At 39.9% G+C, this 25,619-nt stretch overlaps 1 protein-coding gene across 2 annotated transcripts in view; it reads right to left on the bottom strand.

Annotated features, from left to right (window-relative positions):
- The window catches only part of MRC1 (mannose receptor, C type 1), a 115,045-nt gene extending 89,664 nt beyond the window's left edge, over positions 1-25,381 (bottom strand). Inside the window, exons 1-4 of one of the 2 annotated variants that reach the window (XM_010859989.1) lie at positions 25,028-25,381; positions 10,727-11,128; positions 6,254-6,427; positions 679-843 (exon numbers count right to left, since the gene is read on the bottom strand). In XM_010859989.1, coding sequence (XP_010858291.1) covers positions 679-843; positions 6,254-6,427; positions 10,727-11,128; positions 25,028-25,088 — 802 coding nt within the window. In that variant the 5' untranslated portion in view covers positions 25,089-25,381. The remainder of the gene's footprint in view (positions 1-678; positions 844-6,253; positions 6,428-10,726; positions 11,129-25,027) is intronic. The other variant, XM_010859987.1, reaches the window with a different exon arrangement.
- Positions 25,382-25,619: the final 238 nt, after the last annotated feature.

Raw genomic sequence — 25,619 nt, 5'->3', positions numbered from 1 at the left:
GGGAAAAAAAAAAAAAAAAAAACCAGCTCTTGTCCCTGTTTGTGGTGGGAGTAAATTCTTCAATGCTAATGGAAAACCACTGACTTGAGGCTACACCTAGAATACCTGACCTGTCTGGCACCCATGTCTTGTGTCTAAAACATTGCTAATTGATCGTGGCATCTTCTACTCTGAGCCCAGATTAATCCTCAGAATCCTTCTCAGCACAGGTTCCAGACACTGTCACAACTAATAGAAGAAAGTTGGCTACGTTCAAGAGGGAGGGGACATATGTACACCTATGGCTGATTCATGTCGAGGTTTGACAGAGAGCAACAAAATTATGTAAAGCAATTATCCTTCAATTAAAAAATAAACAAATTTTAAAAAGTTGGGTCATGAGACAAAACCTATTTGTCATTTCAGGTGTCTTTTACAGGTTTCACATTTGTCATGCCTCCTGCACCATCTGTTTAGGACTGACTCGATCATGATATCTATAATTATTTGTGCTATCTGCTTTTAAGTTAAACTGCAACCCACTCCAGTATTCTTGCCTGGAAAATTCCAAGGACAGAGGAGTCTGGCAGTCCATGGGGTCGCAAAGAGTTGGACACAACTGAGCAACTGAGCATGCATGCACACATAGAAAGACAACAATCATGACCTCACAACTTTGTTTTCATTTCACATCATTACCTGTCAGGTATGTCTGCTCATGTATCTCTGTGATGCTCAAGAGTTCAGCATCCTGTTGTTGGCAGCTCTTCCTCGCCTGGTGCCAAGTTAAAGCAGCTTTGGAATTTATCTGATAGTAAATGCTGGTCAATGGATCCTTAGTCCATAAGCTTTCACTGCCTTCAACTGCAAAAGAAGCCAAAAGGAATTGATTACATTACCCAGGGAAAGGATTTTCAGGGAACAATATTTTTTAAACAATCTTGGTAGTACTAATGCCTAAAACATTGTATTTCTTTTCCTTTTATTCTTTCTTTTACTTAGGTTTAAAGTGACTATGAAATTGTCTTGACTCCTGAAATGAAGATGGGGAATTTTCCAAAGATCCACCACATTGCATTTCTTTCATGTGCCTTAAGAAAGAAAGGAAAGATATTTGTCTGTTTTTCCATTAGGATGCTAGAGATCAGATGAGTTGAGAAGTGAGGCAAATACAAAGATTGAGAACAGTAGTAACAGGGACTTCCCTGGTGATCTGGTGGCTAAGGGACTCACTTTCAGAGCAAGGGACTTGAACTCGGTCGGGTTCAACCCCTGGTCAGGGAACTAGATCCGGCATGCCTCAACTAAGATGCGGTGTAGCCAAACAAATGTGTGGTTCTTTAAAAAAAAAAGAATAGAGATAACAACCCAACTTCCTTAATCTAGAAAAACAAGAAAGAGAAGAGAAAATAAATATGTCTTCTTGTGTCAATGTATATGTCACCTGCACTTTCTAGTTTGGTCTTTTTAGACCAAAGACACAGGCATTAGAGGCAAAGGCCACGGATTCCACAGACTGAGCAGAACTGGCCTCCAGGCTCTGTCACTCACTCGTGATTTGATCTTTAATTAAAGCAATAGCTTCTGGAGTCTCATTTTCTAATCTCTAGAATATATTACACATTGTGGTGGTTTAGTCGCTAAGTTGTGTCCAACTCTTGAGACCCCATGGACTGTAGCCCACTAGGCTCCTCTGTCCATGGGATTCTCCAGGCAAGAACACTGGAGTGGGTTGACATTTCCTTCTCCAGGGGATATTCCTGACCCAGGAATTGAACCCGGTCTCCTGCATTACCGGCAGATTCTTTACCAACTGAGCTACAAGGAAAGCAGAATATTACATGTTGGTACCTCTCAGTAATAGCTTATCATTATTTTTTTTCCTTCAGAGTAAAATAATTTTTAAATTTTTACCTTATTTTTTTCCTTTGCTACTTTACACTTCCCAATATATTCTATAAACTTGGCAATATTCTATGAAAGGCCAATAATATAGATGAATAAGCATTACTGATAGCATTTTGCATATAAGATGATTGGGAAATGAGTCAACAATTGAAATATCTTTCTGTGCTTTGTGTTATAAAAACTTTTCTTTCGTCTTTTAAGTAATATAAAATTCTACTTACAAGTCATGTGAAGTCATAACCCTTTCATTTATTTGTAAGGAAGAGAGAAAAATTATGTTACTTCTCAGATTTTCTGAGAAGTATTCAATTTGCTAAGAAACTGGACAGTTGTCCATGTGTATAGAGCCTATAGTATTCATATGCATATGCATATGCTGCTGCTAAGTCACTTCAGTCGTGTCTGACTCTGTGCAACCCCATAGACGGCAGCCCACCAGGCTCCCCCATCCCTGGGATTCTCCAGGCAAGAACACTGGAGTGGGTTGCCATTTCCTTCTCCAATGCAGGAAAGTGGAAAGTGAAAAGTGAAAGTAAAGTCGCTCAGTCGTGTGTGACCCTCAGCGACCCCATGGAATGCAGCCCACCAGGCTCCCCCATCCATGGGATTTTCCAGGCAAGAGTACTGGAGTGCGGTGCCATTGCCTTCTCCATTCATATGCATATAGCCAACATCATATATCGCATACAGTCTACACTATATATGCATATAGCTTACTCTCTATATACACATATATACTACACTTTATATATGCATATAATTGCAATTCTTTGTATCTGACAAGGAAGTGACCTTTTTCATACACTTACCACACAGTATGATATGAAATTTAAGGTCCATGAAACACTAAAGAGGAAGATAAATATGTCAACAGTTCATCTGGGCAACAGCAGAGACATTTCTAAGATGTTTTAACTATAAAATCATTATATTTTTATATAAAAATAAATTTGAGTTAGTAATGTTAAATTTAATTTAATGTAATTTGAGATCTTACTAGTTTAATGTGTAATTGGAATTTTCTCCATGTAAGTGAGATGATTCAAACGAGACTGATTTGAGGTTTATTTGAAGAGGAAGCTATTTTAAATAAATATTTTTAGAAACTTGGAGGTTTGGCTTGTATTGTGGTAGAAAGTGTGAAATATAAGTGAAGTAAGCCAGAAGGAAAAACATAAATACAGTATACTAACGCATATATATGGAATTTAGAAAGATGGTAACAATAACCCGGTGTACGAGACAGCAAAAGAGACACTGCTGTATAGAACAGTCTTATGGACTCTGTGGGAGAGGGAGAGGGTGGGAAGATTTGGGAGAATGACATTGAAACATGTAAAATATCATGTAAGAAACGAGTTGCCAGTCCAGGTTCGATGCACGATACTGGATGCTTGGGGCTAGTGCACTGGGACGACCCAGAGGGATGGTATGGGGAGGGAGGAGGGAGGAGGGATCAGGATGGGGAACACATGTATACCTGTGGCAGATTCATTTCGATATTTGGCAAAACTAATACAATTATTTAAAGTTTAAAAATAAAATAAAATTAAAAAAAAATAAAAAAGAAAAATAAAAAAAAAGGGGGGGATGATTTCTCATCTAGGAATGAAGAAAAGGGATATAAATGAACAAAGAAAAAATACAAGACTTTTCTCTTCATTTAAAGAAAGAATATTTTTCATTTTAAATCAAAGAACTAAAACTTATTTCTCAATGAATGCATAGGTTTGCTGACCCTCTATCTCCCCAAATTGTACAAATTCCCACAGTAAACCAGCACAACAGATACTGAGAGCTAAAATTGCAAGCTATGAGGAACTGAGAGAAAGGGGGCTTTTCCTTTTCCTGTTGCCCTGATACTTGAAAATAAATGTCTAAATAGAAGGAAAACATTACCATAAACAATAAAAAGGACAATGAAGAGCATATACAAAATGTCACTAGGTCAATAGCTGGGACCTCATCTTCCTGGATTGAATCTGCTAGTTGACAGCCAACATAAAATAAAATGCTCTTTTGAAAGAAACACAAAGCAAGGACGATGAAATAGTTTGGGAAACTGCAAAACTCTTTACGAAAGGCATAAATTGTATAAAAGGTTCTTTAAAATCATAATGCATGCTGAAGTCAAAAGTGTTTTAAATTTCTACAGTAATTTCTCTTTTATAGTTAACTGGAAAAAATATACAGTTTGCTTTAAGACATAAATTGGAATCAATGAGACTAAAAATTTATTCTAGAAGATACTCAGTTTATCCCTCCAATGCATGTCTAGCCAGGGTGGTGAGTTTTCACTTTTTGTGTGTTTTTTTTTTAATGATTACTGGCTCACCATTTGTCTTCCACTTAATGATTCATTAAATCATACATGCAACCAACAACACATCTGTCAACACCGTGGAAGTGTAAGATGTTGAGCTGGACCCATGAGATCTGTAGCCCCAAGACACTACATGATAACAGATTTAGAAAATACTATTCCCGCAAAGTCCAGGACAAAGATGCTCCTCCATAACTGGAAAACAAATACTGCTTTATCTTATGGGAGGAAAAAGGTTAAATTTAGTTTTCAGACAGCAAATCTTCTAATACAGAGATCAGACATCAATCAACTTTCATGGGAATCAAACCTTTAGTTATAGGGGAGTTCCTTGGGAATACAGTGGTTAAAATATTTGTCTTCCAATGCAGGGAGTGTGGGTTCAATCTCTGATAGGGAAGCTAAGATCCCACATGCTTTGTAGCCAAAAAAAAATCAAAATGTAAAACAGAAGCAATATTGTAACAAATTCAATAAAGACTTTTAAAAAATGGTCCATGTAAAAATATCTTTAAAAAAATTAAATAAATAAATGTTATCATAAAAGAGAAATGAATTTACCTCACCCAAGAATGGGAGAGTGGTTCCACTATGAACACAGGAAGACTGTGAGGTTTTGTGTGTGCTCAACCAGAAGAGAGGGACTGTACCCAGAGGGGAATTGCAATAATCTAAGGGGCTGAGAAATCAAATTAATTTTTAGTGTGATTTTTAGGAATTAAAAATCAAAAAAGAGGTAAATAAACACGACTCTTGAATTTTGGCTTTACAAACTAAGATACTTTTGTAAACTGGACTGTTTTTTTTTTTTTTTTTTCACAATAATCCTTGAAATACTGTGATGGTAGGTGGATGTGTAGTCCTGAAAGTTTAGTGGTAAGCAACACTCTTGCCATGCAGATGGTCTCACAACACCCCAGACTGCCTCTGAGGCTCTGCCCCGGCACCCAGCCCTTGGCAGGAGAGCAGAAAACAGGAGCTCTGATTCCATAGAATCTGAATTAGCAAGAGTAAGAAGTTCAGGGGGAAGGAAAGGATGAGAGCAGCTGGCAGCAAGAGGTATAATGGAAAGGGAAGCAAAGAACTCGTTTCTCTGCATTTTTCACCCCTCTCTCTGCCTTCCAACACAAATGCCCTCCTCCATCCCACCCAAAATCTGCTACCCTGCTTTCTTTTTTTGTTTTTTGGCTGAATGGTGTCATATGTGGAATCTTAGTTCCCCAACCAAGAACAGAACCCCATGCCCCCTGCAGTGAAAGCATAGAGTCTTAACCATTGGACTACCAGGGAACTCCCGCTGCCCTGCTTCTTAACAGATTCTTGAGCATGGAAAGGACACCAAGCATTTTGATGGTCCCTCCTATCAATATAACAAAATAAGTTATTTTGCATCATTCCAATAAGACTAATATTTTCATTTTAGAACCCCTTCAAACATAGACATAACTCACTTCCATTGAAACTATGTTAAATTAAATGATAACTCTTTTTAAACTGAATTTAAGAAGAGTAGCATTACTATCATTTTCACAGTAAGGAACCCTTTTCATTACACTGACACAAAATTCAGGCATCCCTCACATCTCTCTCTCTATCAAACTTCATGCTGTAGCATTGCTTAAATTTTATTTTTGATCTATAGTTTAGTAAAGGTAAACCATTGGGGGGGTTGGAAAACGGGATGACCACCTCTGGTATTAAGTATATACTATATCATATACCGTATAATTTGCCTTAAAGTCTTAGAAAATAACTGACAGTAACAGTGGAATGTGAAGAGAAGAAGTATTTAGTGAAAATAAAGGGGTCATTTGATGCAACCCAGGGATAAGAGTCAGAAGATGTGAGTTGTGGTCTTTAACCAATACAGATCGCTCTCTCCATGAGAAAATGGGGACAGTGACATCTGTACAGGGTTGTGCTGGTGTATGATCTGAGATAATAAATGAGAAATCACATAAAGGAAAAAAGGAAAAAAATACACAAGGTTTTATCACTAGGTTGCCATATTAAATATGCCAAAATTGTCTTAAAGTTACTTACACTTCAATGGACAATATCCAAAGAGCCTATCCGTGTCATAATCCGTAGTAGTTCCACACCACAGCCAGCCGTCGGATCGTCCAGCCTTTGTGCACTCCCCGTACCACTTGTTTTCAAACTTGAATGGAAACGCACAGGTTGCCCCGTTGGCATTGCCCAGGAGTGTGTACATGGCTAGAAGAGACACACCGACTTGCACTTAGAAGTGATGTGAATTTCCTGAACGCTGACTTCCCGATCAGAAGGTTACTGCAAGAACCGGTCTTACTCTTCTGATGACACCTCATGCCCCACACAGGGAATTCCCCTGTATTTCCATTCCCTCTCGACCCCTGTCTTTTGCTCATACAGCAGTGTGTCCTCAGGAACAACACTAGTACCGCTTCTGTTCTGCTGTCTTTGGCAATAGGTTTTCCTCTTTGCTCTCGCAAGCCAAAAGTAGTCAGCTCTACTGCCAACTTTGACTTCTGCCTTTCCTCCAAATAAAGAAAAGGCTATCCTTCCTCTTGGTTGAAGTTGGAGAATTATTGAATCTCTAGATTGAAAAATAACCTTATAACCATGGAACCCAAACACACAGTCAAAACTTCAGTCCCCTCCAACCACTCCTACCAAGACACACTCCACTTGAGTCCCTCAACAATGGCCAAGAAAGGGTAGGAATTCTCATATAAATCTCTGATTCACATCATGGAAAAAAGCACTCAAAACCATTAGATACTATCTATCATCAATATCTGTCTTTTTCAAAAAAAAAAAAAAAAGAGTCCAAACAGATCAAAATGAGAAGCTCTAGGTTTACTTAGAAAAGGAAGTTGAAACAAATATAGAACCATTGTGGATTATGGTTTGGCTTAAGCCAAAAGGATTAGAGAAGGTCACATCTCCATTAAGAACCAAACCACCCATGTAGCTAAATTCTCCAGTACGTTCAGATTATCTCTGGGAGATAATTTCTATACTGAAATATTTAGTCACTTGTGACCAGTTGATATTCAGAATTTTTTCTAGATAAGAATACTTTTTTCCTAATTGTTTCATAGATCTATGACTTTAAAAAATTCTTTAAAGACATCTTGAAAGTTATTTAGATAATATAACAGTTGTAAAGCACATAGCATGGCACCTAATGTACATAAGTAAAGTGAAGTGAAAGCCACTCGGTTGTGTCCAACTGTTTGTGACCCTATGGACTACACAGTCCATGGAATTCTCCAGGCCAGAATATGGAGTGGGTAGCCTTCCCCTTCTCCAGGGGATCTTCCCAACCCAGGGATCGAAGCCAGGTCTCCCATGTTGCAGGCGGATTCTTCACCAGCTGAACCACAAGGGAAGCCCAAGAATACTGGAGTGGGTAGCCTATCCCTTCTCCAGCAGATCTTCCCAACCCAGGAATTGAACCAGGATCTCCTGCATTGCAGGCAGATTCTTTACCAACTGAGCTATCAGGGAATCCCAATGTACATAAAGAGCATGACAAAAATAAATGACTTACTTATTTCCCTCTTTTCCTCACTTACCTCTTTTCCTTTTCCTTTATTCATACTTATCTAGTCTACCTTAAAAGCTAGGTTTATTTTCAATTCCCTCAAAATTACTTTTTTCCCAATTGAAAAGTGAAAGTGAAGTCATTCAGTCGTGTCCAACTCTTTGCGACCCCATGGACTGTAGCCCACCAGGCTCCTCCATCCATGGGATTCTCCAGGCAAGAGTACTGGAGTGGGTTGCCATTTCCTTCTCCAGGGGATCGTCCCGACCCAGGGATTGGATCTGGGTCTCCTGCATTGTAGGCAGACGTCTTACCGTCTGAGCCACCTAGCTGTTAATAAGCTTAAAATGTGATTCTAAATTTGGTTCCACTAAGTTATAGGACTATTTTTCCAAATCACAGATTGTATAAAAATATGTTGAATTTGTAATAATTATGCCATTGTTCTTTTGTATGAAGTAAACCTGATAATGGAGAAGGCAATGGCACCCTACTCCAGTACTCTTACCGGTCGCAAAGAGTCGGACACGACTGAGCGACTTCACTTTCACTTTTCACTTTCATGCATTGGAGAAGGAAATGGCAACCCACTCCAGTGTTCTTGCCTGGAGAATCCCAGGGATGGGGGAGCCTGGTGGGCTGCCGTCTATGGAGTCGCACAGAGTCGGACATGACTGAAGCAACTTAGCAGCAGCAGCAGCAGCAAACCTGATAAAGACTACCTAGGGCTAGTCTCACTGCTTATTAAAGCAGCCAAGGAATTTTTAGAGCTCAACTTATAAATGCCAATCAAAAATGGCTTTTTAAGGACTAATTCAATGTATTTATTTATTTTGTTAACAATTTTGGCCACACCACAGGGCATGCTGATCTCAGTTCCCTGACCAGGGATTGAACCCACACTCCCTGCAGTAGAAGCACAGTGTCGTCCACTAGTCCCTAACTTGATTGATTAAACAAAGCACTGATGAGGCCAACTTCAAGAACAACTCATGACATAGCACTCATTGCTTCTTCCTCTTGTGGTCCACTCTTCCAGACAATCCTCAGATGCTTTCAAATCTACAAAATCTAATTCTATTACTCAAAATTAAATCTTTGGTCTCAGACAGTATTCCTCCCCAAATCTTTTTTAGAAAGACAAAGAATCTCCATACATCCTCTCTGCCTTGTCTTTACTTCTAACATATATTCCAATGAATGGATTCCAAGATCTCTCTGAAAGGCTAGATCATCTAGCAGGAATACCTTAAGTACTGGGAGAGAGTTAGGGAGTATGTGGTCAAGGGACTATTTGCATCCAACCACCCAGGTGTTCATAAAAATCATTCAACAGATCCCTAGGCCCTTCCCCCAGTATGCTCATTTGAAATCTAGTGCTCTGGGATTTGAAATCTTGAAATTTGAAATCTTGGGATCTGTATTTTTAATAAGTTCTCCAGATGTTTCTTAATCACGTTAAAATTTGAGAACCACTGTCTTAAATCCTATGCATATTTTTCTGAAAGCAAACAGAATATCAGAAAGTGTGGGCAGGGAGTGGGAAGGGGATTGTAGAACTTCAGTGATATCTTTTAAAATAAAATGAGAATTCCCATCTTTTAGCACCAAACTTCCTTGTGTTGAATTCCTCAATTAGAAGTATTGTCCTATCTGTGGAATTTGACTCGGTCAACGTTGCGTTCACCTTTGTCCTGCCCTACAACTTTCCCTCAACTTTCTCTTGAAATGCGATGCTACTTTGGTTGTCTCTCACATAATTTCTAAATCTACATTATTTTCGAAAAAGACCTCAGGATAACTTTTTTCTGAGCCCTCCTCACTCTTCTTTAATTCCTACTTTGTTTTTCTCTTTATAGAACATAGAAGGAAAATGGAAAGCTGATAAATCATCATCTTGCAAAGAGCTGAACTCTGATGCTCTGCATAGCTGCCATCAGACAAGTTCAACCAAACTTTGCAGCCTCAGTAACATAGTAACTTTGGAAACAGGTTAATCTCTTGTCCCAAAAGGCAAACTCTTTCTCTGACCTTGAGGATGTTCTAGATAGCACTATACAATAATCAAATGACCCATCCTAGAATGTGGCTACATCATCGTCTGACTCAAGAGGCCTTTGTAAAGGACTTCAAGTTCTTTTTTTTTTTTTTCTGTGCAGCTGCCAGAAAATGAAATTTGGCCTAGCACTGGCGACCCACTCCAGTACTCTTGCCTGGAAAATCCCATGGACGGAGGAGCCTGGTAGGCTGCAGTCCTTGGGGTCGCACAGAGTCGGACACGACTGATGTGACTTAGCAGCAGCAAGAGAAGACTAGATACTCTGATTTTATTTCACCTTGAAGAGCTAAAGGAACCAACTACATATAAAGTCATTTTCTGTCCACTGGTGCTATCACTTCCTAAAATAGCAGACTAAACATGCTAAAGGTTAATTTACAAGCCAATGCCTCAGCTTTGCTGATTTTCTGATTATTATATAATGTTTCTAAATACCCATAAGGTAACAAATAAATTAGAAACATTTAGAAACCCAAACTGTCAATGTCAAGATTTTATGCAATCTGAGTTATTAAAAAATGTGTTTCCATAGATCATTTGTTTAGAGATGACTTAAACCAAAGGAAAAGAAACATTTGGTTAAATTCATTTATCATGACAATCACACAGTATTAAATCCAGAACTCTGAATTAAAGATGACAGTGAAAAGTAATTTCCAAAAACAATAATAGTTGTTAGGAAAAATTTTAGCAAAATTTAAAAGAAATGTCTTCCCATTAATTACAAATAGCTAAGTATCACTCAGGACTTTTTAACTGCATTTATTCACTCACAGAACACACAATCATTCCAAATTCAAAAGCAATCAATATTTCTAGTACAGACTGAACAAGAATATGCTTATTTTCTTGAATTAGTTCTCAAATAAGAGGATGAGAAATAATGGACAGAAAGACAAAAGAAAAAAAATTCCAAGCTTCTTACCTTCATAGCCTCTAGAGCACAGATCATCAGTGGTTCCATAAATCTTCCATCTGCTCCATAAACCCGATCCCTTGTAAAGCATAATGTTCTTTTCTTGTCTGTTGCCATAGTTAAAAAATAAATCTTCTCCCTTGATTCCTAAGAGCGTGTCATTTTTGCACTCCCATTTCTGAAATTCACTCCTAGAGTCACAGGCATACAGAGTGACAGGAACCCAATCAGTTTTTGATGGTACCCCTAAGCATAATTTCAGTGCAACGCTCATGATCTGGGATTCAGACACCCATCGGAATTTCTGAGCTTCATTGTTCGGGTCGCAAACTGCAGTTTGGACTGCACTGGGACTTAATGCTTCCACGCAACGCTTGTGATCTTCATTGTATATTAAAAATGGCCTAGTGTCTGTTAAAAAAAGAGAAAGGGTGTTTAAGTGGATACATAGGAAAAGGCAATATTTTAGTTCAAAAGTTCTTTATGTTAAATAGATAACAAGGACCTACTATACAGCACAGGGAACTCTGCTCAATGTTATATGGCAGCCTGGGGGTGGGGGTTGGGAGAGAATGGATACATGTATATGTGTGGCTGAGTCCTTTTGCTGTCCACCTGAAACTATCACAACAGTGTTTATTAGTTATAAAATAAAAAGTTAAAGAAAAATAAGTTCTCAATTTTTCCATTTCCCTTAAAGACCTATGATCACAGGAAAAAGGATGAAACTGACTCTGCCTGGGCCAACTCAGCTCCTCCAGAAGGGTCCCTGAAGCTGGAAAGACTGGGTTGAGGGTCCTCTGTCAGGAGTACATGGCTGCCAGCTGCCAGTAATTAACTGGAAATCTTCAAAATGTCCTAGTTTGGACAAGGAACCTTATGAAAAGGCTCAAATGCTTGGGGTCGCACAGAGTCGGACACGACTGAAGCGACTTAGCAGCAGCAGCAGCAGCAAACATAAAAGGGGGCTTCCCAGGTGGCACAGTGGTGAAGAATCTGCCTGCCAATGCAGGAGATGAAGAGACACGGGTTCAATCCCTGGGTCGGGAAGATCCCCTTAAGGAGGAAATGGCAACCCACTCCAATATTCTTGCCTGGAGAATTCCATGGACAGAGGAGCCTGGCAGGCTACAGTTCATGGGGTTGCAAAGAGTTGGACACGACTAAGCACGAATACAAGCAGGCATAAACATAAAAGGTAATAGAAGAAGAAATAACACTCATCTGAGAAAAACAAATTTGGAGATAAATACAATAAAGTATAAAATTAAATATTTCTGTGTCCTAGAACAGAATTTTGAAGTCTGACTACCCTTAGCCTCTTTGAGATAGATGAAACCTATAGAGCGACTGAACTGACCTGAACTGATACACAATTATTCTAACACTGGGAAAGTTTCCTGTGTCTAGAAAAACAATTTTATTTTAGGAATTTTTACCGTCATTTAATGGCCAGCAAATCTGTGAGCTAATAGTCTGCTGGGTAGCCCTGGTCTGGGCAACTAGAGAGCTTTTCTGTTTTGTTTCCCATCCAACAGTTGGCACCTCAGACATCTAGTATCTGTCATTTCATTGGCATATTCAACTTGACCTTTGTATTAAAAAATGATACAAAATGCATTTGAAAAGTGTAATAATTTGTGAAGTTTGCAGTAAAGGTTGAGTACGTTACCTTTTTATATTGTTTAAGGTAATATTTATAAGAGAAACTTTACCAATAACAGTGTTTTTTTATGCTTGCAATTTGGGGTTGGTACTTTAAATAAATATGTATACATGGTTTATTCTTGTAGGACATAGCTGCTATCTGGCAAAACTCAACTTCCTATTGCCAAAAGAGAAAAGAATAAAAGGAGCTAGTAAGCACATTTTTATCCTTTAAATCACAATTGAATTCAAGTTTGATCATTTAAAGGTTTTCTTTTTTGTCTATTTTTTAATAGACAAATGAAAGGAACTAACTATTTGGGGGGCACAGATATAAATTAAACACTTTTTGTGAAGTTTAAGTAAATTCCTTCTACTTAAGAGCTTCTTTCAAAGTGAGCTAGTATAGTATTACAGATGTTTGAGGGTTTGGCTAAATGAGCTTGTTATTTTTTTTACATTTGATTTCAACTTTATTTTTTTCATTCATTGAAGTATAAGTTGATTTATAGGGAAGCCTAGCATGCTGCAGTCCATGGGATCACAAAGAGTGAGACATAACTTAGCAACTGAACAACAAATAGATTTACAATGTTGTGTTAATTTCTGCTACAACAAAGTGATTCAGTTATACATACATATAGTCTTTTTTACATTCTTTTCCATTATGGTTTAACCCAGAATATTGAATATAGTTCCCTCTGCTATATAGCAGGATCTATTGTTTATCCATCCTCTATACAATAGTTTACATCATTTAACCCCGATTTTAATCAGGTCATCCCAGTGAAACTATCAAATAATCATAGTATCACTAAGAGAGCCCTTTGCTGTTTACAAAGCACTTTCACAAGCCAAATTCTATTTACTGTCCTCAACACCCCTGTGGGCTTGGCAACACTCACACTCTGAGATCAGTCTTGGACCATCAACTTTGAGGTCATAATGGATCTTTGCCTCAAAAGATTATGTTCTCTTGCCATATCTGCTCTTGTCTACACTTGGTAGAGACCTCCCGCCTCTGTCTTGCCTGGGTTCCTAATTCGGAGCTACTTTGAACCTCTGCCTAGATTCCTTGGCTGGGTTCCGCATGTCTGCTGGTTCCACTTCTTGGAATCGGGACTCACTAGAGCCTGAATTCAGAACATCTGCTTCTGTTGGCATATTTGGAGTTGGCGTCTGTCAACAGAACATGCAGTGTCAACGCAATCTCCTCCCATCTAACCGAAGTCCTTCCCAAGTTTGATCTTTGTGTGGCAACACAAGTAACTTTGTGCATTGGTAATACAATTAAAATTTTAATAATATTGTGTTTTACTCACAGTAAAACCCAGGAAATAGGAAGATAAAATGTTCTTTAAATGGATAATGTATCATACAAAAATTTATATCTGGCTAAAAGGGTACTGAACTATGAAAATGTCGCCATAGATATTTGTAGACTCATCTATACTGACCTTTACATTTAATTTGTGTTGGCCATTGCACCTATTGCTTTCTTCTCTAGACTTCTCTTCCACATTACACATAGTTTTGCTTAGTACCATCCTGACGGAATCTATCTTCCACCTTCTACTTCAGTCATTTGATCGTATTGTTGAGTGGCCAACACTTACTGTCTAAATTCAGTTAACCAACCAGCTGGTAACCAGCCATTTAAAGTAAGGTCTTTAGAAGTCTTTATGCAAGAATAGAATTCCTCTTTCAGAGGTTTTTATACTTCCTTGAGTTTTACTTCATGTATTTAATTTTCATCTGTAGTTCCATCTTTAACTTTAACTATGATGGCAACATCCAATATTCTTTTTTATTAATGGCACCATCATCCATCTAGATCTACAAGCCAAAGACCTAGGAGCCATCTAGATTCTCAGCTTTCTTTCACTTTCTAGGACAAAATTATAATCTGTTGGCTCTCTTCAAAAATGTACCACAATGGTTACTTTTATGTGTCAAATTGGCTGGGCCATAGGATCAAACTTGTTGGTCAAACAACTGTCTGGATGTTGCTCTGAAGGTTGTTTGCGGAAGTTTTTTGTTTTTTGTTCTAGTTCTAGAAGATTAACATTTAAATCAGTAGACTTTTAGTAAAGCAGATTATACCCCATACTGTGGGTGGGCCCCATCTAATCAGCTGAAGGCCTTCAGAGAAAACAGGCTGAGGTCACCCACAGAAGTGGAAATTCTCTCTCTAGACTATCTTTGGACCTGAACTGCAATATCCACTCTTTCTTGAGCTACCAACATGCCAACCCACTCCTGTAGATGTTGGACTTGTCAGCATCCACAACTGCATGAGGCAATTCCTTAAAATAAATCTCTCCCAAAAAATATTGATAGAGGATAGGTAGAGAGATAGGTACATAGAGAGAGAGGCAGAGGTGGAACCATACATACATATTCTATTGGTTCTGTTTCTCTGGAGAACCCAACTAATACATATTCCTTAAGCCAGTCTTTTCTCTGCATTTCCACTACCATACCCCGGACCAAGCCACCATGGTCTTGCTCTGATTTTCCTCTGTTCGAAATGGAATCATTAGCGATAATGCCTGATCTCCCAGTTTCCTGGGTGAGACAGGCTTAACATGTCACCTGACCCCAGACTGCAAAATCTACTTGATGCCATGAAATATTTCTACTTGGCCATATAAAAGGGTCAAATTTCTCTGTTTCTGCAGTCTCTTTAGTAGATTGCCAATACATGTCACATTCTGCTTGAATACTTATTCAATAATAAAATTATTTTTTCTTTTTCTTTTGGGGAGAGGTTTTCCAGGATGGAAGAGATTTTGTTTTTCACCATATCTCTTCCCAAGTGTAAATTCTTCATGAGGACCACTGAATACACAGGAACAAAACCCTCCAGTTTCCATGTCACAGCTCACTAGATGTGACACCATCCAGGGGAGCTGCTCCTACTCTCACCTCCTCCCACCCTTGCTCTCACTCACCACCTCCCAGCCACAAAGCCTTTCTGTTCCTCAAAAACTTGAAGCTCATTTTCACTTTACAGACTCCATATTTCAAGTTCCCTTTTCTTGAGACACTCATAAAGGTTCCAACTCAATTGCCAACTCCTTAGTGAGCTAACAACTCTAATTTTACTCTTTTATTTTCTATATAATATAATAACCATTTTAAAATATATATTTTTAAAATTTTGTTTACTTTTTATCTGTGTCCCTACTGGAATGTAAATTCCCTGAGTAGAAAGACTTATCTTTCCAATCCATCACCATATTCTCTCTTTTCAGAGCATAATAGGCCTTCAACAAGTATCTGTTGAATGAATAAGGGAATAGTTATTAAATTTGAAGCATCTCCTGACTGTTAACCCAGGTACTTTCTCTTATTTAATGCTTGATTCAAGATGATGGATCTATTTCATATGACTTTTTACCCTGAAAGTTTATTTTTCCCAAAGAGCAATTTATAAATGTTTATATTTATAACAGAAGTACTTGCAAATGAAAAGCTTCTATTTCAATACAAACTTATCTGTTCTTATTTCCTTTATGTATCTTGGACACTAGGAAGCAGTGCAAGTTTGATATTGCTTCTGCCAGACAATAAGAGGAAATGTAAAATTATCGCTTTATGATCCTGTGTTCATACGTTATTCTTCTCCTTGACGCATCAACATGTGAGTTTTGCTTGTATCACTGTCTCTGTGCAATGTCTCTGATTTAAAATGTCATCTGTCTTCCTCTGAAAGTGATTCAAGACCTTGACCAAAAGACAGCTTATGGCATTTTTGTCACTATGAACCAGACCAATGTTTTATTTGGATAAACACTTAATTGTTGTTGTCTATACTATGTTTTTGTAACAGAAATATTGCAAAGCTGAACAAATGAGAATAGATGGTACTTATACATCAGAAATGTATTTACCGAATTGATGAAGCCAGCCATCCATCTTAACTCAGTCTTAATAATCTTTTATTTTTCAACAAATAGATATCAGGCACCCTGCTGGTGACAATGCAAAGACAAACTAGAGACAAGTTCCCTGATATGCAGAGCCCACACTTCAAGGGGAGAAATATAAAAAGTCAAACTGCATTTAGGAAAGAAGTTTCCACACAATGTCTCAGGTTAAATATGCCTGAAGTCTGGCCATAAAAAGGAATGAAGTTGGGTCATTTTGTGGAGACGTGGATGGGCCTGTGAAAGTGTTAGCTGCTCAGTCATGTCCAACTCTTTGTGACCCCATGGACTATAGCTTCTGTCCATGGAATTCTCCAGGCAAGAATACTGGAGTGGGTTGCCATTCCCTTCTCCAGGGGATCTTCCCAATCCAGGGATCAAACCTGGGTCTCCTGCATTGCAGGCGGATTCTTTAACCATCTGAGCCACCAAGGCTGAACCTAAAGACTATCATACAGAGTGAAGTAACTCATAAAGAAAAAAAAAACAAATATCATATATTAATGCACATATGTGAAATCTAGGAAAAATGATATAGATGATCTTATTTACAAAACAAAGATGTAGAGAACAAATGGACACCAGCGTGGGAAAGGGAGGGTGGGTGGGATGAATTGGGAGACTGGGATTGACATGTGTACACTACTATGTACAAAATAGGTAACTTATGAGAACCTACTATATAGCTTAGGGAACATTACTCAATTCTCTGTGATGACCTAAATAGAAAGGAAATCCAAAAAAGAGGGGACATATGGATACACATGGCTGGCCTACTCTGCTGTAACAGCAGAAACTAACACAACATTGCAAAACAACTATATTTCAATAAAAGCCAATTTTAAAAAATGGCCAAAGCCTGGATATCCAACATCACGGGTACAAATGTTCTTTTAAGCACATTTTAACTGTTTTAAATGATAACACTAAGCAAGTCATTAAATTTCCAAAGTGAAAGTAAAAGTTACTCAGTTATGTCTGACTCTTTGCAATCCCATACAGTCCATGGAATTCTCCAGGCCAGAATACTGGAGTGGGTAGCCGTTCCCTTCTCCAGTGGATCTTCCTGACCCAGGAATCAAACTGGGGTCTCCTGCATTGCAGGAGGATTCTTTACCAACTGAGCTACCAGGGAAGTTCAAATTTCCAAATTTACTGGCAAAGAAAGTGAGGTTATTAAAGGTGACAATTTAGAGATATAACTGTCATAGGCTGTACTTCCTTATACATATTTAGGCTTTCCCCACCATCTATAAATAAAACACTGACATGAAAACATAAAAGCTAATAACTTGTGGAAGAAAGGGAAGCTGGATAAGAGGAAAGTAAATGGGTATTTTGTAGTGGATGCTGCCAGAAACCCATTTATTTCTCTTGCCTTTTGCTACTTCAGTGAGTACCAGCTCCAATCCCCAGGGGCAGCCCCACATCTCTGGGCCTGGGGACGTTTTTTGGACCATCAGAGCCTCCTTCACCCACTGCAAAGACTAGAAGGGTCAGAGAAAGAACACCTCCTAGGAGCAGCCCTTCACTAGTGACCAGTGGGTGTTGGAGGAATGAACAGCCCTAATCCTTACACCAAGGAAGGGTGATTCTGGGACATACATTCTACCTTGTCACCCAGAGTACCCAGGAAGGCTGAGCTCATCTGCCCACAGGGCTCACTTGCTCCTTCACCCACTGGACCAGCTGCCTCTCTCTGGTCTCACAGCCCCCTCCTCAGCCAGTTTTTCCCAAGATTTTTCCCAGTCTTGGGAAAAAAGTCACTGTCAGAGGTCAAGTCAAGTCATTGTCAAGTCATTGTCAGAGGTCACCATCTTGAGTCAACCAAACCAAGAATCTGTTCATTAGCCCCCGTCAGTGACAGTACACCCCACAAGTGTGTCTCCAAAGAACTGAAATTAAGCTAATAAATATTTATTTATGTAAATGTATTAGTTAAAAATAAATATTTATTATGCACTTACTATACACAAGGACTTCCCTAGAGACTCAGTCAGTAAAGAATCTATCTGTAATACAGAAGACCCAGATTCAATCCCTAGGTTGGGACCCTGGACAAGGAAATGGCAACCCACTCCAATATTCTTACCTGGAGAATCCCATGGACACAGGAGCCTGGTGAACTACAGTCCATGAGGTCACAAAGAGTCAGACATGACTGAGGGACTAACCCATCACTACCATACACGTGCACACACACACACACACACACACACAAACTATAACAATTGCTGGGGGCAAGGGGGAAACTAAGGATCACATGAATAGGTTTAGTGATACTGAACAAAAGGATAAAGAAAAAATTGAAAATGATTTTATTTTCCTCTTAGATCCTTCATTCATTCATCAAATATCCAGAGAACCTACCAATTAAAGTCACCACATTTGGCTATTGGGGATTCCCAAGTGGCTCAGTGGTAAAGAACATGCCTGCCAGTGCAGGAGACACAGGTTTGATCCCTGGGTCAGGAAGATCTACTGGAGAAGGAAATGGCAACTCACTCCAATACTCTTGCCTGGGAAATCCCATGGACAGAGGAGCCTGGCAGGCTACAGTCCATGCGGTCCCAAGAGTCGGACACAACTTAGAGACTAAAGGACAACAGCAACAACAATTAGGCTACTGGGGGAGGTGCAAGTATTAATCCAATACGGACTATGACCTCAAGGAGAAAACAGTCTGGGAGTAAGTAAGGAACACTGCCAACTTCCTGCCTCCCTCCCTAAAGATAGGAATACCTACTCCCTTCCTGTATTCACTCACTCCCATCTCAGGAGCTCTCCTGCCACCTGCTGATCCCCAGACTTATATCCTGGATTCCATTCTCAGCTGCCACTTCATTCACCATCCTTCCCTTTCTCTCCTGATCTTCAACCTCAAAAACCCAGCCTCTCTGCCAACTTCAAGACAAGCAAAACATGTAGGTAAGAAGCTGAGACTACACAATTTTTCTTCTTCCACTCATAACCAGGCAAATTAATTTTTATGCATTGTGTCTACCTGACTGCGACATAATTGGAGCTCTACTGCTTACTGAGTGACCTTACTCAAGTATCTAAACTACTCTGTGCTGCCTTTTCCCCCTGAAGAATGAGGAGGAAAGAACAAGACCTGCTGGTCATGTGAGATTTAAATTAGATCATCTAAACAAAGCGCTGAAAACAGTTCCTGACACACAGAAATTGCTTGATACATATTAGTATATTCTTATCATTAGCTGGGGAAAATCAGTATTGTAGGCAATGTGAAATGGTCCAGAGCAGGATGAAACTAGAAAAAAACAGAGAACTGTTGCAAAGACAGGGACAGGAGGATAGAGACCCCAGAGTTCCCATGTGATGTGCTGGAAAGAAGCATGTGTTTGCAGGCCAGCAAACTTGCAATCAAATGTTGGTTCCACCAAGTCCTAGCTGTGTTGCCTCAGTTAAATTAATCATTCTAGCCTCACTTTCCTGATCTGTCAAATGGGATAATAATGTTCTCTGATAGAGCTGCTGGAAATTTTCTAAATATTTTTTTAGAAATATTTAGATATATATATTTACAGATAATTTAAGCAAAGCACCCAGAAAATCATTTTGCAGATAGTGAACCCTCAAAGGTTACTGTCCCCTTTCCCATCTCCAAGTGAAAAATCTAAATAATTGATCCAAATAGAGGGACTAATCCCCTTTTTGACATACTGCTGTTCTGAAGCACGTTTATGTCTTTCCTGATCAATACGCTCCAGCTACTAAATTACATCTTCTTAGCCTCAGAACCAGAAGACCACAATCAAGAACTGGTCAAGTCCTTACTGGCTAGCTGACTTCTGAGCCTTTCATGTAGTAAAAGGTGGATGACATTAATAACACCCAACCAACCCATCTCATGGCTTCCCTAATGGCTCAGACTGTAAAGCATCTGCCTCTAATATGGGAGACCTGGGTTCTGTCCCTGGGTCAGGAAGATCCCCTGGAGAGGGAAATGGCAACCCACTCCAGTACTCTTGCCTAGAAAATTCCATGGATGGAGGAGCCTGGTGGGCTACAGTCCATGGGGTCGCAAAGAGTCAGACACGACTGGGCAACTTCACTTTCACTTTCAACCCTTCTCATAGGGTTGTTGTAAGGATCTGATTAAGGATCTGAAAGCAATTAATTGAAGTGGGTAAGGATCTGAAAGGGCTCTGTAACCTTAACTTGGTTTATAATCAGAAGAATCTGTCACACAGTAAGGGGCTTCCCAGGTGGCTCAAGTGATAAAGAATTTGCCTGCCAAAGAGCCACAGGAGATACAGGTTTGATCCCTGGGTTAAAAATCCCCTAGAGGAGGTAATAGCAACCCACTCCAGTATTCCCGGCAGGATAATCCCATGGATAGAGGAGCCTAGACAGCTACAGTCCATGGGTTCATTAAGAGTCCAACACAATAGAAGAACTGAGCACACATGCACATCCTATAATGTCTCCTATGCCAGTTTCAGTTCTTTTTCAAAGGGTATTTGCCTTCCTATCTCCTTCTGCTCTCAATTTATTACCTGATTTCCATGAGTTCCCTCTATGGATCAGTGTAACTATATGATGTTTCCATTCAACAGTGCTTGATGCTTACCAGGAGGCAAGAGGACCCTGTTATTCTCACATTGATAGCAGTTTTGTTCCTTCTTTGCCATGCAAACAACACACCACTTAAAAGGCTACATTCCTTCTGTTCAACTCCCGAGTGGCTCTGTGACCTCCTGGTTCTCCTTCAGCTGCTCAAGATTCAGTGTCAGAAACCAGGTTTCAGGAATACTTGTCATCACTGTGATCTCCACGTCCCTTTGAAGACAGGGTCTTTGTCTATAACTGAGGTTGAGTGTGTTTGATTCTTTTTTTTCCCCCCTTACAGGTTGCCTTCCGTATTTTGTTTTTTAAAAATATATTTTATTGAAGTATAGTTAATTTACAATGTTCTGTTCGTTTCTTCTGTACAGCAGTGACTCAGTTATACATATATACGTTCTTTTTCATATTCTTTTCCATTATGGTTTATCCCAGGACATTGGATAGTTCCCGGTGCCATACAGTAGGACCTTGCTGTTTATCCATTCTCTATATAATAATTTGCATCTATTAATCCCAACTCCCGGTCCATCCCTCCCTCAGTACCCCTGCTCGTGGTAACCACAAGTCTCTTCTCTATGTCTGTGAGTCTGTCTCCATTTCATAGATGAGTTCATTTGGTTTATACTTCATATTTCACACATAAGTGATATTATATGGTATTTGTCTTTCTCCTTCTGACCTACTTTAAGTGTATTTAATTCTTTAACACTCACATTTAACCAGCAGTGATTCTTCCTACCTAGAAATTAGGTCCAACAACCTAAGAAGGTGCTGAAATGTCACACAACAAAGCAACTGTCTTCTCACCTGTATCTGCAATATCCTACACCGACAGGTCTCCAACTCAGAATCAGAGAAAAAAATCAGAAGTCATTTGGGACAATAACAAGAAAAATAGACAACTATCAGAACAGCTGAAGAAAGAAAGAGGACAAAAACTTGGTTTTGCTCAACAATGTTAGAAAGTATGTGTTAAATCTGGTACCAAAACAAGTCACATGTATAAAGGAATAAATGAGAGACTAGAAATAAAGAAAAGATAAAAAAAGAAAGGAAGAATGAAGGAAAAATATAAATATTAAAGGAAAATTTTATGAAAACTAGTAAGGGAGTGGTCAGTGGGCAACTGTTCCTCACAGACATCCTAGATTAGTATTAAAACCAATCTAAAGGGATAGTTTGGGAGCTTGGGATAGACATGCACATGCTGCTGTATTTAAAATGGATAACCAGCAAGGTCCTACTGTTTAGCACAGGGGACTCTGTTCAATGTGAGGTGGCAACCTGGATGGGAGGGGAGTATGGGAGAGAATGGCTAAGTCCCTTTGCTGTCCATCTGAAACTATCACAACATTATTAATTGGCTATACTAAAAAAAAACAACAACAAAGTTTAAAAAAAAAATGAATGTAAAAATATCCCAGTAAGCTTTATATTGATGAATGTTGACTAATAATATTTTGGATACACTGGGTTAAATAAAACATATTCATAAAATCAGTGTCACCTGTTTTTTTTTGTTTTGTTTTTTTTTACCTTTTTAAACATGGCTATATAATGTGGCCAATGATGTTTCTATTGCCAGGTTGGAGTACAGGTCTCATTCAGGGTCTGTCTGAAGACCTTTGCTAAGTCACTTCAGTCGTGTCCGACTCTGTGCAACCCCATAGACAGCAGCCCACCAGGCTCTGCTGTCCCTGGGATTCTCCAGGCAAGAACACTGGAGTGGGTTGCCATTTCCTTCTCCAATGCATGAAAGTGAAAAGTAAAAGTGAAGTCGCTCAGTAGCATCCAACTCTTAGCGACCCAACGGACTGCAGCCTACCAGGCTCCTCGGTCCATGGGATTTGCCAGGCAAGAGTACTGGAGTGGGCTGCCATTGCCTTCTCCTCTGAAGACCTTTAGTGAGAGAAAACTTTCTCCTACGAAGAACATTCTATTTGAGACAGTGAAACCTTTAGAAGATTGTCACTGGTCTTAGTTTTAACCTTTGGGGTCACGAAGAATATATTAATCCTCTTGCACAAGACAGTCTTTCAAGATGAAGACCAGAGTGATATGGAGCCTGCTATCCCGTCACCCTTCTCCTTACTCACTAAGAGATGTGCTTTGTAGCCAGGACTCAGGTTAAATAAGAGCTTCCCTGGTGGCTCAGTGCTAAAGAACCCGCCTGCAAATGCAGGAAACTCAGGTTTTATCCCTGAGTCAGGAAGATCCCCTGGAGAAGGAAATGGCAACCCACTCTAGTATACTTGCCTGGAAAATTCCATGGACAGAGGAGCCTGGCAGGGTTATAGTCCATGGGGTTGCAAACATGACTTAGTGACTAAACAAAAACAACAGGGAAAATATCTCCTCAGACTTCAGGACTCCTTCCTCTGTATTGTTTCTTGGAAAACCTTTCCTTTAAATGCTAATTATCTTGCTTTCACTGAGCTACTGATTGCTACCATGGGGGAAAAAATAGTCATGGTTATGAATAGCTAACATTTAGTAACTATTATGAGTCATACTATGTTCTAAATATTTTACATAGTTTAATTCATTGAGTCATTGCAACAACTGATGGGACAAGTAATATGATGCTTCTTAGTTTATATACTAAGAAAGTTTATAATTAAGGCACAAAGAAATTAAGTAGCAGGGTCCATTTACAAACTATGCTGCCTTTGCTTGTGTTTTTATCATCTCAGCTATTTCATGGTCATGCCGATTGTTTTCTGTGGTTGAACATTCTCCCTGGAAAGCTTCCTGGTGGTCAGGAGCTTCTGTCTCATCCATGATCCCCTCTCCCCAGCACCTGCCTCCAACATGTTGACAGGGCATGGAACACCCTTGGCACAGGCTGGGCAAGGTGGTATTTGCTGATTTGTGAAAAATGAAAGGGGATCAGAAATACAAAATTTCAAAGCTGAAATCCCATCTATTTCATCTCAAAAGAGACCTTGGAATAAACATTCCTCCAGACACTCAGCTCTCATTCCGAGGGTAAAGCAAGATATGTTTAAAGAAATAGAAGAGAGAGACTTCATACTGTCTTCAGGCTTCTGGAAAGCTCTGAGTCTGGTCCTCATGAATTATCATCCATTTCCAAGAAAAAAAAAAAAGGAAGGGATGGAAGAATAGGAATAAATCAGTTTGAACAACTTAGAACTGAGAGAAGGATCTATGTAGAACACCTAAGGATGAACTGTCTAGTAATAAAAACTAGGACTGATCAAAATGATTCATTCACTGCTGAGTGAAGTAAGTCAGAGAAAGACAAATATCATATGCTATTGCTTACACGTGGAATCTAAAAGGGGATACGAATGAACTTATCTACAAAATAGAAATAGAGTCACTGAAACAGAAAATAAAATTTATGGTTACCAGAGGGTAAGGGGTGGGTGGGGAGTAGGGATACATTGGGAGATTGGGATTGAGGTATACACAGTACTATGTCTAAAACAGATAACTAATAAGAAGGTGCCTTGCAGCATAGGGAACTCTACTCAATACTCTGTAATGACCTATATGGGAAAAGACTGTAAAGAAAGAGGGGATGTATGTATATGTATAACTGATCCCAATTACTGTACACCTGAAACTAACACAACACTATAAATCAACTCCAACTTAAAAAAAAAAATTTTTTTTTAAGGTACATTCACAGAAAAAAGATGAGTTGTAAACTCGCATGAGATCTTTGGGGGGTACTATCTGTGACCCATCCTTACACCTACGATAAAGAGAGACACCAGCGCTGCCCTCATTTTGGTCAAAAACGCTCAGAAGAGATTGGTTGAGAGTTAGATGGAAATTGAAAACAAGAATTCTTGGAGCGGAAATCACTCCAAGAATATGTAGCAGCGAAGGGGCAATGGGAGACGAGAGAAGAGGTAAGAGGAAGGCAGGGTTCTGAGGGGCTCAGATCAGGCAGCCCCCTGACCCCAGGAGGAGCTGCTGCCTCCTGCCAGTCCCCAGCTTCCAAGCCTGGGAACCCGGAGCAGCTTCCTGCAGAGCTGGTGGTGCTGTAGCCCGGCTTCCTCCTCCACGCAGGTGTGGAAGGAATCCCTTAACACTCTCCCCCAAAGGAGGGGGTATCATAGACCCCAGGCCCCAAGTCAGGAAGCTCAGACCTCATTAGCCTACTTACCCAGGAGCTGCACGGCTACCGGAAGAAGAAAGAGGAGAGACAGGAGTGGGGACGGCCTCATGGTCCAGAGTTTATCCTTTTCTTCCACGGATGGAGAGAAGAGAGCGGGGAGGACCAGGCCAGTGAGCCCCCAGCTGTCCCTGCCCGCTCCGCCCTTCTCAGAACTGCCCAGCTGAAAAGGAGCGTGGAGGAAGCGCCCACTTTTAAAGGGCTTCTGAAATTAGGGAAAACCTCCAATAAGGAGATATCCTGTCACATGAGGGTGGTTGGAAAAACAGGAATTCAAAGTTACAACTTTGCTTTGTAAGCTAACTTCTGAGAAGAGCAGACACAGAGGAAGGGGAGAGAGGGACACGTGTGGGAGAGAGATGAGGAAGAGGGTGGAGGCGACTGGGCGCCTGTGAGAACCCAGGAGCCAGGGCCGGCCTGCTAGGAAAGGGGGGAAGTGAAACAGCGCTGGACCTCCCGGCTCTGCTTGGATGCGGGGGAGGGCAAGCTGGAGGCCACTACCTGGGCTGGAAAAGTGAGATTCTCTCTGGGCAGCAGCTGAATCCAGGGACCTTCAGCAGACAAGCCCTGGAATGTAGTGGAG

The sequence above is a fragment of the Bison bison genome, unplaced genomic scaffold, assembly GCF_000754665.1.
Source record: "Bison bison bison isolate TAMUID 2011002044 unplaced genomic scaffold, Bison_UMD1.0 scf7180017864461, whole genome shotgun sequence".
NCBI classification, from domain to species: Eukaryota; Metazoa; Chordata; class Mammalia; order Artiodactyla; family Bovidae; genus Bison; species Bison bison.
This window is presented reverse-complemented; position numbering and strand designations above follow the sequence as displayed.